The sequence below is a fragment of the Bombus affinis genome, chromosome 2 (assembly GCF_024516045.1).
Source record: "Bombus affinis isolate iyBomAffi1 chromosome 2, iyBomAffi1.2, whole genome shotgun sequence".
NCBI classification, from domain to species: domain Eukaryota; kingdom Metazoa; phylum Arthropoda; class Insecta; order Hymenoptera; family Apidae; genus Bombus; species Bombus affinis.
In genome coordinates, this window is record NC_066345.1 from 1873029 (window position 1) to 1894556 (window position 21528).

Consider the following 21528-nt stretch of genomic DNA (forward strand, 5'->3'; position numbering starts at 1 on the left):
TTACGTATAAATTGATACGTAATATAATCGTGATATATTATACATATTATTCTATATATTTATAACATATTAGATATTTCACATATATCCCATACAATTGGCATAAGCTATAGGGTAAGTATACCTAAAATAGTAGAAAAAAGAAAGTGATTTCATTAGACAAAATTGAGCGGTTTCCAATGACGTATTATATGATCCAGTGTAGATGGCCAGTGCAAAAGTGGTGGCGTTTTTAATATTTAAAAATCCCTTTTATTTTTCTAAATGAAACCGTAGATTTTGTCATACATCAATCGAATAATTTTTGTAATACTGCACGTAGTAAAATTACAGCTCTTGTGTTATAAATAAGACTAAACGGACGAAATCTTGAACCAAATAACAATATCATAAAGTTAATATTTACTTAGTATTCTTTATTCGATGCACAATTATCAACACCTGAGCAATGTTTTTTTACATAATCTATAAAATACTTTAAATAAAACGACATATTCTATCAGTAGGACACAAGAATGGATACGGACGCAATATAATCTTTATCTTTTACAAAAATGTTGGAAATACAAAAACAAGATAGAATCTTCTCCTTAACGATACTCTATTATTTTACTTCCTAGAATTTCTAACATTTTAATACTACAAGTACCGACAACTAATATATAAGACTTGTATTAAAGAAATTTAAGAGCATGCAATGGAAAAAAAACCTAAGGAATATTAGCTTTCTTATTCATATTTTTATAGAAAAAATTTTCCTAAAAATCCACAATTTTAAATCTATAAAATTTCAATGAAAAATTTCATATTGATGATTTTGATACTATTTAATTGACTTATTATTTTAGCAATTATTATTTTATCAAACTATGTGCAATAGCGGTTGTTTAGTTGCGGCATATTTGGAAACTTGTTATTACAGTTATCCGGGGAATTACCAAAAATTACCGAATTTTGTTTTCTTCCTCCTCTATGAATAATGTGCGAACTTAAATACACAGAAATATTGAATATGAATGACAAACAAATGAAGTTTATTTAGTATACTTTTCATTTTCAAAAATTTTATAACAAATGACTGCTGAAAATACGGAACCACAATTGATTAATCAAAAATCGCTGAAGTTAAAAGTATCCTTACGTATTAGTTCTATTACACCGAACCCTCACTATCATATTTTAATAATCCATGATTAAAAATGTAACAATTCTAAATTCCAATAAAACATTTCTTAAAAACGCAGTACAATAAAGCACTGTATAAATTAATTTGTACATATATTACAAAATACCTTTTACAATCTGTAAACAAAATAGATCTTCCCACTTAATTGAGCTGTTTCAATTTTATTTTAGTGTCATTTAACCATTTTGCCATGAAATATGTAGGCTGATACGACTGTTGAATGTTACTTATAAATGTTAAGAACCACTCGACGTTCATTTTACATTTTTTCATTGTACGCCTGTGAACAATTTTAATTTGCAGATTAAACCTTTTTCATTCATTTTTCGATTCATTCGATTCAATTCATTTTTTTTTTTTTTTTCACAAAGAAACATACCAATTTAAAAAATGCTATTGTTATTTTCTATACATATCTAGCGTATCTGACTTAAATGCATAATGTTACTTTATTTTTTTATTACTATTTTTTTTATTACTATTAAAAATGCAGAAGAATTATGATCGTTCGTCTTTTAGTTATGACGCGATATGAAGCAAGAATTCATCTTTTATCCGGTAACATGTGATTCACCTAAAAGTCGGTAGCTTCTGCATGTTAGTGATAACATGTTTTAAGTTTAGAATTGTAAATAGTAATTGGACGACGGAGCGCCATTTATTTTATGGTAGAATTTTTAACTCTTTACAATCTTTAATGATAGCTCTGTTTTTGACGTTCTCCGTGTTCATGTTAATTTAATATGTAATAACAATAATATATAAACAATATAGAAATAAAGCAAACATAGTATGCAAGTTATAGGAAATTTTAATATTAAGTTATACTATATCAAGATATTTCATAATAAAATATCAACTATAAGTTAAATAAAAGGAGATTTGCTTTTACAAACCTTGATAAAAATCCTGCAATGAACATTGCCCAACTTTCAATGCTAGCGGGATAAGTAAATAGAAGCTTTTGCAGAGATCTAATACTTGCTGGTCCCATATTTTGCATGAAACAGCTAAAGGATAAAGCACATGCAACATGTGCATGGTTTTCAGTAATAATATTTCTATTAAGAAACAATACTTTTTGTGCACATCTACTAAACAGTTGTAAGTCAGTTTCTAATAATATCCTGAGTAATATAGTCCAATATTTTACATTACCTACAGGGGAAAGGAAAATAATATACCATACATCTATATAAAATAATATGTATGAAATAAATAATAAGAATGTTTTAAATATATTTTAAACTCTGAATAAGAGACTAGAAAATATTTGTCAGGCCATATCAATTCTGATATATAGCAAAATTTTATATTTGATTCATTGCATGGCTGATCCCAACGACTTTAAACCGATCGCCTTAGATTGACTTTAACGAATTAAACTAGGGGTTCGAGTGGCGCCCCGTGCATGTTCATATAAGATAAGCCTGGGCAATCGCTAGAATAAAGCGTCCCCCAAGTGAAACCAAATAAATTAACTTTTGCAACAAGTTGAAAAAGCGCTTTCTCAAATTGGCACCATATCGATTACTTGGCTTCACTCTTTCATCTATGATTTCCAAACTTCGGGATCGACTGGGATTTCGATAAACGTACCCGTATTGCTCGGGATCCAGTGACTCGATTTGGATATAAGCATAAACGGGCGACCTAAATTCGAGTCGGATTGGCAAAAGTCGTATGACATGAACCCGAAATTTCGCCATTAAGAAGAGATTAAGAAGAAAGGCTGATAATAAGCCTTAAGTTGATTTAAGACCATAAAACACCTAGATTTTTGTATACGGCTTGTAACGGACAGTGTGCTTTCAGTTGTTTATGATCATAGTAGTGAAAATAAATATAAGACGTCGCTAGTAAGTTGGCAGACAGAAGAAATGCGGGACCGATTGACTATTTCTGATAGACTCAATATAGTCATAAATCTCCCTTGTGCCTGTGCTTTTCCGACTGCTAACTTACCAGCAACACTCAGTACATGTTACACTGCTTGCTATTCTCATCAAAAGTTGCTATCCTCATCGACTTAAGTGGATTACTCTTTACTTATTATTAGCTAATTTCTTCTTTGGACAATACTTTATTATTTATAACAGAAAATATATTAAAATAGTACTTACCAGGACATCTAAAGATTTCTTTAGAAAGAATAGTAATGGCATTTTGAACATTATCTCCAATCAAATGATAATATGCAAATAATCTTAGAACATGATGACCATATTCAGGATGAGGTACATAAAACTCCAATTCTTTTAGTACTAATACAGCTAAATTGATATCGCCATGTAATATCCCTAATGATGCGGCTGCTAAAAGACCCATTATATCTGGAGGCTGTATTTGTATGCATTGAAAAAGTAAAGTTTTTGCATCATTTACTCTGTGGAAAGAATATGCTATCGCAGCCATCGCACACAGTGTATATGATTTCTGTGCTTCAGTATTCGCGAAAGAATGCAGAGTTTTTTCATATGTATTATACGCCTCTTCATATAGCTGAGCTGAAAATGAAACAAATTTTAACTATAATATATCTCAAACAATGTGAATAAATATTTCCTAATTGTTTAAATAATTCGTTACTATCCAGTTCTATAATTAATTTCCAATCATCGCTTAAAAACACAGATTAACACAGATTACTATTGTTCCAGGTTAATCAAAGATTAAAAAGGCCTAAGGTACAGCATATGCGCATTGCACTTGAATTTATATCCCGTATAAAAACGGGTCACTATTTAGCGATCACTTTAAACACTAGCTGAATCTTAACGTCCTAAGTTTACCATTTATTAATTACTGCATTTATTAATTACTACATGACATCCCTGAACGTTTCGACACTAACAGAATACTACAATTTTTGTACTTAAAATGTTATATATGTAGTATCGTGGACAGATTGCCTAAAAAATATCGGGTCAACTATAAACAATGTTATGAGAAAGCCTAAGTGCGGACAGGCCGAGAAGGTCGGGAAATTTCAATGGGCCAAACGGCCCAACAATGTGTCGTCAGTCCTTCAGTCGAATAGTTACGCGGAAGAAGGCATACGTGATCATGATCGTGGACGATCACGGAACACACATGGTGGGGGTATGAGAAAAGACAAAGGCATGCTTAAGGGAGAAAGACGAATTAATCGGCGTTCGTTAACTAAGAGTCGAGTTGTGAGGAGCCGAGAATTGAGTTGTGAGTTGTGAATCATCCATTTAGTTGTCTTAGTTATAGCACATTACTGTATTTAGTTCACGTTAAATAACCATCGTTTCCTGTTTAATCCATTGTAAATAGATCCATCTATCGATAAACTTGTCATATAAGATAGAAATGATTGGAAATCCTAATTTCTAATATTTCTGAATAAATAAATCCTATATATATATATATTAATATTGATGTAAGAGTGTGATTACCTTTGAATAACGCTAACGCGAGATTACATTGAGAGTTATAGTTGATATTTGCAACTCCTTGACATATTTTTATTGCTTCGTTGTATCTTTTCAGTCGTATTAATACACGTGTTAAATTTATAGAAACAAGGTCTTTTTCGTTTTTGGTACTATTGCATACAGCTACAGCAAATTGTTCTGCAGCTGATTTATAAAGTCTCTGTCTTTCTAATAATAATCCATATGCATTTCGAGCGTAACAATCATTTGGATGATTCTCTGTAACGGATGATAAATATTACGATACGTATGGTACAATATAAAAAATGTAAATTAACATTAATCAGTTACAATAAGATACAATAAAATTATGATTAATATAACTTAATGCATTATTAAAATTATAGGTATTCATTTCATAAATATAAACAATACTGTAGCTTTTCCTATGCATAGTATTATATCGACATTTTATAATATATATTGTATGAAAAGTGATAAAAACCTACCTACATACCACGTCATAACATCCGCAGCAGAAGATATTGCATGCATACTTTGTGTTGTATCTATATATAAAATGTCATGTTTGGTGTTAGGACCTAAAATCATATCAAGTACCCAATGAGTGTATCCTATGGCAGCTTGACTATGATATCCTAATTGTCTTGCATGTCTAAATAGATCTGCTGTTTCTTTTCGATTCATCATTTCTGCAATTAAAGCTTGCCCAATCCAACTATTTATATATGACGGATCTGCACGCTGAGCTCGAGAATAAGCCTCGTTTGCTTTATATAAACTTCCTGTGAATTTAATTACAAGACGATAATTTAATATACAATGAATCGCGACGGCGCTCGAACAAAAGTATAATATGTTCTTTATTATGGCATGTTTTATCATTTTTACTTGCCTATATATAGATATAAAGTTCCCAAATTAGACCATACTATAGCATTATTTAATTCCTTATCAATCGCCATTACGAAAGCATGTTGTGCCAATGCATAGTTCTTTACGTACGGTGACATACAAATAATACCCAGAAGATTCCAATGTTTCCATGTTGAAGGACATAGTTTAACAGCATGTTTTGCAGCAGCTAGACACTTACTAGCATGATCTTTATGATTGATCGATGGATCATGCTGTAATTGCATTAAATAGCATAAAGCTAAATCATACCACAGAAATACTGATTCCGGAGAAAGAGATAATGCACAACAATAACATCTGTAATTAAAATATTCACTCAGTTTCTTGCATACTATAACAAAATTGATACATTTATAACTTTATCATTTATAAACCAAAAATATTTCTTAAAAACGCTTTCACTTAAAATATTGAATTTTGCAGTTATTCGTCGTATTGTATTGAAAACCTTTTCCGATCAAAGCTACACTATTTGAAGAATATTATAGTAGAAAAAAATGTTTCTCAAATTTCCTTTTAAAAAAGTATCAAAGATATCCGTACTTTTTGATACAGCAAAAATATGTAAGTATCCTATTCCTCATAGCGGCACCTAATTAAGCAAGAATTGCCGCAGTTAAGCACACACTAGCATTTACATACATATAACAATATAACGTATAATAATAATAATAATAATAATAATAATAATAATAATAATAATAATAATAATAATAATAATGATAATAATAATAATGATAATAATAATAATGATAATAATAATAATGATAATAATAATAATGATAATAATAATAATGATAATAATAATAATGATAATAATAATAATGATAATAATAATAATGATAATAATAATAATGATAATAATAATAATGATAATAATAATAATGATAATAATAATAATGATAATAATAATAATGATAATAATAATAATGATAATAATAATAATGATAATAATAATAATGATGATAATAATAATAATGATAATAATAATAATGATAATAATAATAATGATAATAATAATAATGATAATAATAATAATGATAATAATAATAATGATAATAATAATAATGATAATAATAATAATGATAATAATAATAATGATAATAATAATAATGATAATAATAATAATGATAATAATAATAATGATAATAATAATAATGATAATAATAATAATGATAATAATAATAATGATAATAATAATAATGATAATAATAATAATGATAATAATAATAATGATAATAATAATAATGATAATAATAATAATGATAATAATAATAATAATAATAATAATAATAATAATAATAATAATAATAATAATAATAATAATAATAATAATAATGATAATAATGATAATAATAATAATGATAATAATAATAATGATAATAATAATAATGATAATAATAATAATGATAATAATAATAATGATAATAATAATAATGATAATAATAATAATGATAATAATAATAATGATAATAATAATAATGATAATAATAATAATGATAATAATAATAATGATAATAATAATAATGATAATAATAATAATGATAATAATAATAATGATAATAATAATAATGATAATAATAATAATGATAATAATAATAATGATAATAATAATAATGATAATAATAATAATGATAATAATAATAATGATAATAATAATAATGATAATAATAATAATGATAATAATAATAATGATAATAATAATAATGATAATAATAATAATGATAATAATAATAATGATAATAATAATAATGATAATAATAATAATGATAATAATAATAATGATAATAATAATAATGATAATAATAATAATGATAATAATAATAATAATAATAATAATAATAATAATAATAATGATAATAATATAGAATTTATTATAATATAATGTAAGATTAGTGTAGATTATAATATAATATTAGTGTAATATATTTACCTTGCAGATAATGAGAACATATCTATCCGTTTAAGCAATACAATATGTTCGACATTCTCATATTTTATTAGAATAGATGATACTTTTAAATGACTGTATTTGTCTGGTAACATTGCAACTCTGTAACACACATCGCCAAGTAACTTCCAGAGACAAGATATATCCTTACGCTCTTTAATAGCTACAGTTAAACTATCCATTGCTTGTTGCAAATAGTCATTCACACGACCCAGAAGTTGTTTAGCGGTATAGTCTTTTGCTAAAGCCAAACAGGTTTCAGCCAATCCTTTTAAAGCAGGAATATAACATGATTTATTTATCAATATTTGTTCAAAGTCTTTCTTTGCTTCGTTATACTGTCCAATAATCTATGAAATAACGAAATAACAAACGATATTTGTAGAAGCCTTTAAAATAGCTGTTAGAAGCTTCGTAATATTTAAACAAATATATCACAGTCATGTCACGAAACAATCCAGAAAAATAATACTAACCAATTTTATATATGCTAATTGTATCATTGGATATAATAATTTTGGGCATAACTCTAATACTCGCTGATAAGATTTTAATGCTGATGTGTGGGCACCTCTTATAAAATACGCATCCGCTAGCGATTCCCAACAGTGGCTGTAAAGAATAAGAAGAAACTTTACAAGAATGTAAAGAAATTCGGTTTACAATTATTCTCCCTGTTGCCTTGCACTCTCCCGTGATCTTCCACGCGTCCATTCAGCCATTTACACACACAATCTTATTTTATATATATGTTATCTATTATCTATTATAATATATACTATCTATTGCATAAGCCTTTGTCTACTTCCCTAATTTACCTTCTTAGCTAGATCCCTCCCCCTCTCTTCACTCTTTCTCTTTTCTTCTCTTCCAATTTCCTCACCCAGTCTACAATCCCATCTTTTCTTTTCTCATTCGCTGTCTTATATTAAGTTTTATAATATAAATATAACATAATTGACTTTTTGAGAACGTAGTTTAAAGTTGTATCACAGAACTGACTTTATTTGAACGATATTTACCATTACTCTGGCAATATAAGTCGAAAAAGTTTCAAGCAGGAAGATAATTATTGAGTGAAAGAGAAAGCCAAAAAGTGCAGTTTATGCTCTCGAGAAATGAGTTAGGTGAAAGATGCAGCGCAAAGCTATGAGATATTGGTGGAGGAAACCTACCACAAGTGGAAGACACAAGAGATTGTGGAGGGTAGGATTGACAACTAGATGGTTAGCTGGTTAAGGGAAATAGAAAAAGAAGGAAGGGGTGCAAATGTGTTTCAAACCAAGTTTATTAGTGGTTTATTAGTGGAAGATTAAGTTTGAACTACGTACTGTGTACATAAGTATGGGGATGGGTAGAGGATGAAGAACATGTACAATGAATGCGTGAGGCAAAACCTGAACTCGACAGCCTAAACTTCTGTCTAACTAAGTTCATTTCTTGGGTGCTGAAGCCGAAAATAAAAATTACACAATGAATGCACAAGTTTCGAAACATTTTTCCGCGTCTCCCATATTTTTCGAAATATTTGACTGTTCTCAGTTAAACCAATCACAGTCACAGTCAGTTAAACTAACTGCACTTGTGTGCGCATTTACATAAAAGAATTTTATTCATTATATTTATATAATAAAACAATAAATAAAACAATAGGATTTTATATCCTTTCCAAAATTGACAGAACAGTCGAATAATAAAGACTACATACCTTCCCTAACGATTGTTTTTTATTACACTGTTATTTCATCAAACATTACCTATAGTATTACTTATGGTTATTAATATATTAAATATATTATATTATTATTTGTTTAATATTATTAATACTTATTAATATATATTTGATTTTTAATATTTCCAACGTCCATTTAAAAAGGTTGAAATATTTTTTTTTTACTAATTTTTCCAACTTCGATAAATCTTCCCGAAACTTTAAAGATGGAAATATTACCAATAATTTCTCACCCAACAACCTCAGTATGTCACGCCAGGATAAATGGTTTAATGTTAGAAGTAATACTTTCGTAAACTCGATTGTATTCTCGTTAAACAATTACTATCTGTAGCATTACCTATCACTGGGATCAGCTCTAATAACATATTGAAACGCTTTAATAGCCTGCTCCGCATTTCCTTGATCAAGGTATTGCAAACCGAGTTGTAACCACGCCCATCTAGGACCGCTATCTTGAGCAGTTAACATTTGTAACAATTTTATATTTGCATCCTATAAATAATATCTTATTAACGTAATCGAGTCATAAAAAAACGGAGCACCGATATTTTATTCATTACAATATTAATGGATAATAAATTTCGGATGCATACAGAAACGGATATGTACTTCATGAAAAAATAGAATTCATCTTACTCGATTTTTAAGAAGTCTATACGCCGTACTTAATCCAATACCAGCTTCTTCAGAATTTGGATTAATTTGTAATGCGGTTTGGTAACACCTCCTAGAACGTTCCATGTCATTACCATAGTCACGATAGTACTGTCCCAAATAAACTAGACATTTCCAATTAAAACGATCGGCTTTTATTCCATTCAGAAAAGCCATCAAGCTGTAATTATACTCTGCCATTTCCCAATAGATTGTACCAAGAAGTAACCACGCTTGGGAAGTTTGAGCCAAGCCTGACTTTCGGACGGCTGAATCAAGTATATTCACAGCTTCGTCGTATTGTTTATTTTGTTTTAAATATAACGCTCGAAGAATATTAGTATGTGTTCTGGTTTCATCTTTTGATTCCAAATTGTTCAGCAGAATCTCTACATCTGGCTGATGTAACAATATGCTAAGATGTACACGAATCAAATCCAATCGCGCTGAAGGATGTATCTTTAATTGGAAATTAAACAAATCAAATAAATGGGCAGAATAAGGAACAAATAAAAGTTTTAAAAATCCAATATAATTTCACTCTTTACTAAAACTTAAAACCTATTTAAAAAAAAAAAAAAAAAATTCTGCAAGTTATTCAATCAAAGTATTTCTTGCTGCTTTTCATAACTTTAAGCCATCTATTAGGCGAATGATGAATTCCATCACAGGAAAATGTAGTGTTTTCAGATAAGATCTAACTAGTCAGGAACTGACAAAAGGAAACATTCTGTGAAATAGCTGAATGACAACGTTAGGCTACACGCTGTTTCTATGAAAAAAGTCATCATAATGAGTTCTGTTTTACCACCTATTCCGGTCGATGAAACACGCCTTATTCCAACTACAATTAGTGGATGAGATACAAGGATGACTTGACTATAAAATTTTGTCCAAAGACACTATATTGTTCCGTGATGGAATTCATCGCCTGCCTGATAAATGGCTTAAAGTTATGTGAACAATTTTTCTGTTAAATAAGCTTACTTAAACTAGTGTTTAAAGAAAAATGAATCTTACAATTTTTGCAAGCTTATTCAACCTTTTTAGAAAGCATTTACAACATGATCTTCTGCGATGAGTAAATTGAAGCATAGATTTTATTTGAGATACTTTGTTTAAAGAATCTGGCTACGAAATAGACAAACGAGTAATATTTTTTGGTAAGCGGAATACGAGGGATCGCACAGCACTTACACCAGAACCTTGAGTGAGTAAACTTATCTTGAGAAGTTTCAAACATACTTTTTCATAGGAGAAGAAAAAGAACATGATCATTAAAACTTTGAAAAGATTGGAAAAAATGCCTTTAGATTTGGGAAGAGATTTAGATAATTCTAAACAAGAATTTTGTTGTTGTCGTTTCAAACTAAAAAAGTTACATGTGTAAATAAAGAGGATTCTTTACTTACTTGTTCACACATTCGGAATGCAGTTTCCCATTTAGATTTGTCATTGGTTAAACTCATTGCTTCAACTAACGTCTCTTTCATTTTATATAATAATTTATTTTTTATTTTATATTTCTTCATATCTAATACTCGCTTGGCAGCAACTTCGGCATCTTCCCAACAGTAAAGCTTCATATTTATTTGACTTAATGCCATCCAACCACGTACTGAGCGCGGCGTTGATACAAGTATATCTTTCAATATATCTCGCGCTATAATCAAATTGCCCGATTTTGCTAAATCAAGTACTTTGGCAATTTTAGCTGCTTCACACTCTTTGTTCAATTTTAAGCAACCTTCATAAAATTGTGTTATACCGACGTCAGTAAAATTTTCATCCAAGATATTTCGTTCCGAGTAAGCAAGACATATATATTCTGTAAATAAAATAGAAATAATTAGAGCATCGAAACCATATTATTAGAAAGAATGTTAAGTATTCTAAGGAAAGGTTTGAACATATCCATAAGATCTCAAACTTCAGTTTTTGTTTATGAAATAGCTGCTATAGGTTGCTATTAATCTGGTTTTGCGTGAAAAAATATTTGCTGGTTGAAAACGAACAAATTAGATATCTGTTGGGATTATTTGAACTGTCGCGCCCTTTCCCCTCGCCACTCAATTTTCTAAACTTGCCGCTGAACTATTCTTCAAATTTGCGCTCACATTTCTCCGGACGCTTCTCCACTTGTAATCCTAACGCCGTGTACGTACAGAGAAAGACAAGTGGCAAGCAGTAAGCGACAAAATTGATATTTAAGACATTGGCATTTGGCATTGTCTGTGAAATCGCTTGTTTTGCCACTTGCCATCTATCGCTTACTACGCTGTATGTTTACGACCTAACTAACGACTGATGCAGACGAGCGACTTTCATCGTTGCGATCTCGTGTCTTCCTTTGTTTTCTTAATTAAAAACAACGAAGATAGACATGTGATCGCAACGAGATCGCAACGACAAAAGTTCGTCTGCCATACGAAGAGCGGCAGGCCAGAACATCGATATTTGGGACGTCAACATTGAGCGCCGTGGGATATGAACATACAGAAAAAAGGTAAAATTATGCAGCAGTTGTTATTTTTTAGTGTGTAACACGTCGTTTCTACATCGCGCGCGCGCGCGCGTGTGTGTGTGTGTGTGTGTGTGTGTGTAATATAATGAATTAAAATGAACAAAACGGAGCAAATTCTTTTATTACATATTTTTTGGAAACAGTACCTTTAGACGTAATGAATAATATTCAAATAGTTTGAAAGCTTCATTTTAAAGATATATGATAAAAACATTTGCCACATAATACATATAATAATATGTATACAAAATAACATATGACAATACACAAATAAATACAATACTTAATAATAATGCATAAACTATATACCTAAAATAATACGTATCTACATGCATACAGCAAGCGTAGTAACGCTCATGTGTAGAGAGACAAGCGATGAGCGAGTAGGGCGAAGCAACCCATGTTTCAACCTTGTGTGCGTCCAACCTTGGTACCAAGTAGGCAGTATAAGGAAGCGACTAGTAACAATTCTGAATAAAAAGTGATCGGGAATTTAATATTATATGAGATTAGGGTGTTATTATTGCCGCCAGTGGTGCATGTTAGTACTACGGTTATTGGAGATTCCATGCCAAGGTGGAGAACGTGAACCTACCACCTGAGGATTTACATGTGTTACATGTGACTTGAAGATGTCAACATCACGTACGTGGCATTCGAACGCATAGTGAGATGAAACTCAATCTAGGTGGTAAAAAGATCATATTCGTCATAGGCAGCTTCCTATCTCAACTTCCATAAAGTCATTCTAAGGATCCCATAAACCAATTTTCAAATTCATCCACAAAAATAATTTTGTAACTTTTGTTGCGATTATTTGAATTATTTGTAATTTCTTGAAGAAAATCCATTACCATTATCTTACCGTCCAAAACTCTGACATTTGAGGAGAAAATTGAGATTGAGAAAAAAAACCTGTGCCGTGTTTAAGTTAGTTTTTAAATTTTAATGATTTCACGTCAATTTCAAGCATAATCCGCTATTTGCAAATTTTAGTGAATATTTTTACATAAAAATACAATGTCTTAGACGTGTAATAATAATATTTATATATTACAGATATAAATATATATAAAATATTTGAGTTTTATTTCTGAAATTAGTACATGAAGCAGCGTTCAAGACTTTAAACTACTGTATGTAACTACAGGAGTAGATAATAACTTGATAACGTGATAATAACTTAAATGTAGCACGGATTCCAATTGTCCAATCACTCTGGAATTTCGCGGAATAAATTTTATTATTTTGTCCCCAAGTATCACAGTTTAGAACTGTAAGACCGAAACGAAATCGGAGAGCAAAAAATAATTGCTACTTCGTTGACCACTTCTTGGACAATGCTGGATGCCTTATTTGTCCGCAGTTAGTGCCGACTGCACTCGACATTGGTTTTATCACTTTTATGTTTGATTGATTGCAATTTCCTGAATGATTATGATTATTAGCACATATCGTATTTGTATTCGAATGTACAACTACTACTGACATGGCCAATCCTCTGACACTTTTTACAATGAAAAATTTCCTTAGGTTGTTCTACATGATACGTTGGCCCAACAGGTATTTATGACAAACAACTGTTGAGGTGAGTTGATTGAGAAAGTGATACTATTGTCGATAAATATTCATCGCATTGATAGGTGATCTTCTTTCTGCTGTGTTGGTTACGCTTTTATTTCTGTTGGCTTCTGCCCTTCAATAAACTTCGTTGGATTGTCTTTTTGTTGTTGAATTTGCAATTCAGTTCTCATGTCAGATTCTGACGTGTTGTCTACATTATCGGTTTCTGAGATCCAGTTATATTGGTTATTATAGGTGTGTGTTGCGTTGACCTTCTGTAAATTAAAAAGTTGGGAAGTTATGGTTGCGTGTTTCCCCACCGACGCGAGAAAGATTTGTGTATGACGAATGTAAGTATATCTACTGTTTTTCTATCACATTGCTCTGCATCTTTTCCTTTCATATTATTAATATTATTAATATTGGGTGTAGCTGTCGTTTCTCTCATTGAACAGATTCGTAATTATTGCTGAATGCATTAATCCAATGACAGGCCTGGATTGTAGTGTTGTAGTGTTTTCAAATTGACTTGTATCATCGCACCAAGTTCCTCTCTCTCTCTCTCTCTCTCTCTCTCTCTTTCTCTCTCTCTCTCTATTTGCAGATAACAGGTACACGCACACACTGTTCAAATTATCGGAGGCATGCTGTCTGTTAATCTCGCAGTACCTTTTTTCGCCAAACTCGCTAATAATCACCACACAACACGAGCTTGTTGCCCTAGGACACTTATTTTGTCAGGAGCTATGCTTCGGTATTTCTTTACTGGTCTTTAACGTGCACTCAGCACAGCGCTCTCGTCGTAACTCCCTTAGTTGCATACTTCAATCGCTTTGCTAGCTATACCGTTGAATGAATAACTGGTACTCTAGAAGATATACAGTCGGGGACGAAATAAATAGATAGGTAGTGGAAAAACCATTCAAGTTTCGTTAAATACGGCCTGTTTACATAGAAATGTAAATATTAATTTCAATTATTTACTAAATAATTTATCTACTGTAAGCGTGTATATATAAAAGTATGAAATAAATAAAACTTAAGTACTAAACTTAAGTACTAAATAACACAATCACTAGGTCGATTAAGATTATGGACCGAGATTATGGTTATTTGGAATAGATATGTTGCAGATGGTAATCTCTCTCGGAGGCAGCAAAAATGTTATAGCAACAGCTCCGAGATTAGTGCGTATTTGCAATTTCCTGAAGTCTAAATTACTGTTGATATAAATTGTTACACTTCTACTTTGCTATTGTAGTATTTGCCCAACTTTTGTGAATAACATCAAATTTCTTAGTTCTGATATATCGAATTCTTCTCAAGTTGATGTTTTGGAGACAGAGAATATTTAATTGGTACGTATTTAAAAGCCAATGCAGAATATTTATTTGTTTATATTATAAATACTTATCTATAACGTAATTATTAAGCGGTTAACAATTATTAGATGTCGAATAATACGAGAAATTTAGTGGCATATCAATGTTCATTTCGAATGTTTTAATGTTTAAAAGCGAGTTAGTTTCCTCTGTAATACCTTTTATTGCTCGAGCATGCCTTTGATATTCCTGTGGGAGTTTCTATTCACCAATTTCTATTTAAACTGTTGAATTGGTCTTTTCGAACTGTCATCGCTACCAGAGTAGTTGTTAGAGTCCTTAATCCTTTGAGATCGTGTTCGATCGATAGGTTTTGATTTGTTTTTAGTAATATCTGATTCGAAGAATATATCAATTATATTTTGGTTTGGTTGACTATGATGCTGTTCCTGTAAATCGGTTACATGTATCACTTCTCCTGACTCTATCCCATTCGTGTTTACATTAGCATTCTCTGTATTCATGCAGTTGTTTGCTATGGTCGGTGGTATCGCATTTTAGCCAAACGGCAAGATAATTTTTAAATGATAATTTTCCAAATGATTGAATTGGATGTGGGGATCCTATTTGCAAGTTCGTCCGATTTAAATTCATTGGACTTTTATTTGCGGACATACTTGAAATTCATTACATGTATACTCAATTCATACCGAAAGTGTTGTGATATTTCGTCATACAATCGAAGAGGGATTTCGATAAATTCACGGAACATCAGACAGTATTGACAGAGTCATTAGATGGATAACAAAAGATCTTTGTGCATGCATTCAAATGCAAGTCATTTTAAGCATATTCTATGAAATAAGAAACCGCAAAACACAAGACGCTGTATCTCCTGAAGAAAGTCAAACAGGACATATGTTGATAAGAACTTCTTTTACTGGTGTTAGGTACTGAATTCTTTCCTTAAATATTTCCCACTTCGTCTACATGACAAGCTACATTTAGTGCTGGTAATGACACTACCGTCGAGTCTGTGCAATAGAAAAATTAAACTCCGATTCACGTCATCACCGATAACCACCGGCGTTGAAAACTCTTACTTGAGATACACATTTCCATTATCCATATCCCAAAATGGGAACCGTATTGATAACAAACCTGTTGATGACCTGTTAATCGTATAGATAACGATAACGATAACGTTAATCGATAGATAATATCGTGATTCATCAGTGACTAACACGCGACTCTACACTTCCTCATCCCCTTCACTCTCGCACGATTTCTTGAATATAAATTCGATTCCCGAAATCTTCGGCGGAAGATCATCGTAGACTTGACGTGCTAGTACTGTCGGGTTACGCGATACGTTTCGTACTACGGTTCTGTTTTGTCACTCCTGTCGTCACGATGTCTCTCTTCTACGACCCTGCTCTTGCTGTGTTCAGAAACTTTGCATATCTCGATATCGAGAGTTTTTATGATCGGCTCACAACAGACTCGCTACAAAATCTACGTACATCATCGTACGTACGTCGCATGTACACACTTTAAAACGTAACACACGTTAATTGTTATTTTCTTGGTGTAAGATAACTATCTGGGGCGACTCGTGCCTCTGTCATTGCACTTCGCGGCATTACAAAATTTTCGTTGGTACTATATTTCAATACTCGATTGCGAATACCGAAACTAACGGGGATCCCAAAAATCTGGAATTATAAAATACTTTAAGAGGGCTCGATATCTTGGAATTCTCACGCACATCTAATAAAAATCCGCTATTTTATCTTTTCAAACGGATTTGAACTTACATCATTCTACAGAGCGCTCCAAGGTCAAAAATCTTTAATAAATTACGGGAAGTTCAGTTTTCCGTATACCATGCGTGCGTAATCTACTTTTGTATATCTTCGAGAGACTTCGTTTTTGCAGTATTTGAAATAGGAAATTGCATTATACGAAGAATTTCAAGTTAGATTTTCTATAATACCTTACTGTATAAAAATACTGTATTAAATTTTATTTTTATTTGTTAGCAACTTTTTCGATAATTGCTTCACGGATAGCGACGAGAGTTGAAAAATAAGAGCCAGGTAAGTTCGAATCACGAATATTTCAATGGCTTCCGCTAATTTACTATCTCTTTAAATAATTGTTTTTGATCGGTATTAGTTCGATACTAGTTAATAAATAATTTAAGACAAATAATGCGTTATAACGTGTTGTATTATGCTTTTTCCAATGACTTCCACGACATTTAAATCTTTATTACTAATTATTTTTATTAGTTTTCGTTTTCAATAAATATCGATCTATTACGATCCTTTAAAATAATTTGCATAACTGAGTGATTAAAACATAAATATAGAAAATCGTCAAATAGTGATTAAATGCTATTTTTGCTAAATTTCGTCTCTTAGTTAACAATATATGAAAACATATGCTCGGTAGTTTAGAATATATATATATACAGGGTGGTTGGTAACTGGTGGTACAAGCGGAAAGGGGGTGATTCTACACGAAAAAAGAAGTCGAAAATATAGAATAAAAATTTTTCGTTCGAGGCTTTGTTTTCGAGAAGATCGACTTTGAATTTTCGCTCGATAGCGTGCACTTTATCACGTCTCGTTATAACGGATCTCATTGTAGATCGTTGTCTCGATTGACGTTATTGTAGCCTTTCATACTTTAAAACAATCGAATAAGTTAGGAAGTGTTCATAAAAATTTAATTAGAAGAGCAGAAGTATGTGTTTGGCAGAATGGACATTTTCAGCAATTTTTGTAATAATAAACTTTATGATTACTTCATATTATTTCGTTATGTATTCCTAATTTTCCGTTACGGCAAAAACAAACTTAAACTGCGATAATATCCATCGAGACAACGATCTACAGTGAGATCCGTTATAACGAAACTTGATAAAGTGCACGCGTACATATATATATATATATATATATATATATATATGCATAACATAAGAAAAATTTCTCAAATAATATATTCATATCTTGATAAATAATATTTTAAATGCTGAAAATAACAATTGAATGATTATAAGTGCACATAGTTATTAATTTTAATTAATATTCAAATTTCAAAAAGCACTTATTGCTTGCAATTACTATACAATGCAATAGCGAGATGTAAATATTCATATATTAATAGCGACAATTTTTTTCGGAAATTAATACTTATCTAATAGAAGCTGTTTAATACTATTAAAATATACTACTACGAAACATACTTATGGAAACTCTTGAGTTAAGACTGCTATTTTCTAATATCCTTCGGTACAATTTAGGAAAGCTATTTTTTAAACTGCTTTAAACACTCATTGTTGGTGGCGATTTTAATTCAGAAGTGAAGTGGTAGATTTTGTATGTGAAGTGAAATGGTAGATATTATACCTATGGTATAGACCGCAACCAGTAGCAGTGAATATAATGTTAGTTTTAGTATTTAATTCCTTTAAATTGTGCAACCTTGTTATACAATTTTGCTTCTTTGTACCACTTAGTCATTAATTTCTTTCTTGATTTATTTACCCTGGCACTGCTCTATTCTCTTTGTCATATCATTAAAAATATAAATTACAACTAAAGTTATATATACTTTATGTGTGCCGGTTTTGTATACTTTTATAATTTGTATACTATATATTTTAAATCTCTGACAGACATGTTCGAGATCATGTCATATCTACTAACAAAGAAAATTAAAGTTTCTGGAAAATGCTAGCTATTATCTTAATCCTACTATCATTATGGAATTTTTAAATTTCAATCTTGCTCTCACTTTAGTAAACAAATAAAAATTTGTAATGTCTTAAGAAGCTGTTTAATATGCAACTGAAACAAGAAATTATGTATATTAATAAGAATTTCCATATTTTGTTCAATATTATTTTATGCTATTTTATTTTTGAAATGTTGAAAAATTGGGTCGATAATGACAAAAAAATATAGCAGAGTTAATGTATCACGCAACTGTACATTTTCCATATGGATCAAATTCATTGAAATATAATCGTATTTGGTATTATTTTCATTGGCAAACTGTTAGGAATTTGTTTATAATAATCCGAATTTTATAATAATTATAAAATAAAAAATATAAAAATTTTGTTTTGCTAAATTTGATAATTCATTACCAACTAGAATATCGGCAATGGTGAATAAGAGAGCAAGCATAAACGCTTGATTCCTCGATAGTGTTCGGAAATGATAAAGATACATCCAGTAGCAGAACATGTATCTAATAATAAAACAGTACGCATCATTATGGAGAAACTATACAAAGTTGAAGCATTTATCACAACAATTGTCACAATTGTGGGAAAAAGCCTATTATCTTAACTAAAAGATACATACATAGACAAGAGATATATATATAATAATACATGTATATCTAAAAAAGTTTAAATTTTGTTGTACGGTATTTTTGAATTCTTTTTGTTTCTTTATAGTATGTATATGCTAATATTTACATCTAACTGAACTCATTTCTATTAATACTATTTACATCATTGCCATTTATTAATTATATTCACCAATTAACTGTTTACTAAACAATTGCACTCCTTATGTTTCATGATATAGATAGATATAGATTGTATTATTATTAAATTCTATTACCTCATAAATATTAGAAATAAATCTTTAAATTCTTCTGCTTGCTTGATAAAAAATCCCATTAAAATTAATAAGTGACATTATAAGATTCCTTTGTTACTTTCATAAACAAAATGTTAAAGTAGCTAATATATTATTTTTAATACTTACCTAACGGTATTATATCTTGTGGGAATCGCTGATGCATATTGATAGCTTCTTTTACCAAATCAACTAATTCATCTTTGTCATATAAAATTTTTAAATATTTTGTATAAAAATTTTGTTGGTCAGTTGCATCAATATCATTAATTGTAGATTTAAAAATACTTTCTAACAAATTTTGATATTTGTTTAGATTGCAAAAATTATCTAATAGCAGCCATCCAAGCGTTTTATCAATGACCTTAATTTTGTTATCATCCAAATTCTTCCGTAATTCAATTAAATGTTCAATACATTGTGTTATAGTCGCAACATCCTTAAGTTGTGTAAAAAGTTTTGAGATTCTACTCATAATATTTGTAAATTTAGAGTCACTGAAAATAAATTACTGAATAAGTTTCACAAACCTATAACATTTATGAAGTATATAGCAATTTTATACCTTTCTATTTCCAAAAGCTTACAGTAAGCTAATAATAGTTGGTTATAACATTCATTATCGTCCAACTTCTTTTCATAGTAAGATACTAAACCGTACCAAGCTAATGGATTGTCTGCTTGGATTTTTATACCTTTTTGGAGAATTAATGGTACTTGTGGATTATACTCATCAATTTCTTTCATTGCGGCCGCCAATAACATAAGTGCGTTATAATTATTTTGATCTTTCATTAATATCTTGTTACATTTCTTAATCACATCTACATACTTCTTTTCTTTAAATGTATCACGAGCCGCTTTAAGAGCTTTTTTTATTTCATTTGACATTTTCACATAAAACTTTGACAAAATAAAATACGTCCAGAACTTAAATCGAATATATACAATTCGACTATAATACAGACTTTACATCGATACATTCGATTAAATATTTTCTTAAGTATATCAATATGTATGTCGTTGGGTTTATTCGTGATCAAATACAATAATATAACTTATAATACACATTATTCAAAAATTCTCTATCTTTAGATCATAAACTTTTTCTTTTATATCTTCAAAATATTTACTTTACATATCCTCAGATATTATAACTTTGATATATATATATATATGTATATGAGAATGTTCACGCTTATGGACGTAGTTTTTTCCGGACTCGTGCTGCTCCGTGCGGCCAAATACTGAGTTTAATTGAAAATAGCATTTCAAGAACCTATAAAATTAGGGATCTGCCCTGTTTGGTTGGAACTTAGCATATACAAGAACCTATGTATTTAAACTTAAAATTAGGAATCTACCCTGTTTGGTTACACATTAGCATAGACGAGAACCTATTGAGTTTCAAGCTACAAGAATCTATTTAAGTGTACAGTTCTACGAAAAAGTTCATTTCTACTATTCTATTCGAGATAGACAAATATAAGAATGACAGAATTGAAACTGATACTGTCATTCGAAGCTGATCGAAAAAGGTTAAATTGGTATCACTTTAAGTACTTAAAATTGTAATTGCGCATCATTCTATC

The 21528-nt window shown here is 30.2% G+C and overlaps 1 protein-coding gene across 1 annotated transcript; it reads right to left on the minus strand.

Annotated features, from left to right (window-relative positions):
- Positions 1 to 395: 395 nt before the first annotated feature.
- LOC126928755 (tetratricopeptide repeat protein 37) lies at positions 396 to 21106 on the minus strand. Its single transcript, XM_050744453.1, has 13 exons — positions 20502 to 21106; positions 20066 to 20433; positions 11279 to 11694; positions 9849 to 10325; positions 9550 to 9704; positions 7954 to 8089; positions 7460 to 7827; positions 5504 to 5823; positions 5097 to 5393; positions 4609 to 4866; positions 3310 to 3693; positions 2083 to 2344; positions 396 to 1466 (listed from the first exon to the last, which is right to left on the minus strand). Exons 1-13 carry the CDS (start codon positions 20825 to 20827, stop codon positions 1328 to 1330), a joined length of 3906 nt encoding a protein of 1301 aa, XP_050600410.1. The 5' UTR covers positions 20828 to 21106; the 3' UTR covers positions 396 to 1327.
- Between the last annotated feature and the right edge of the window lie 422 nt (positions 21107 to 21528).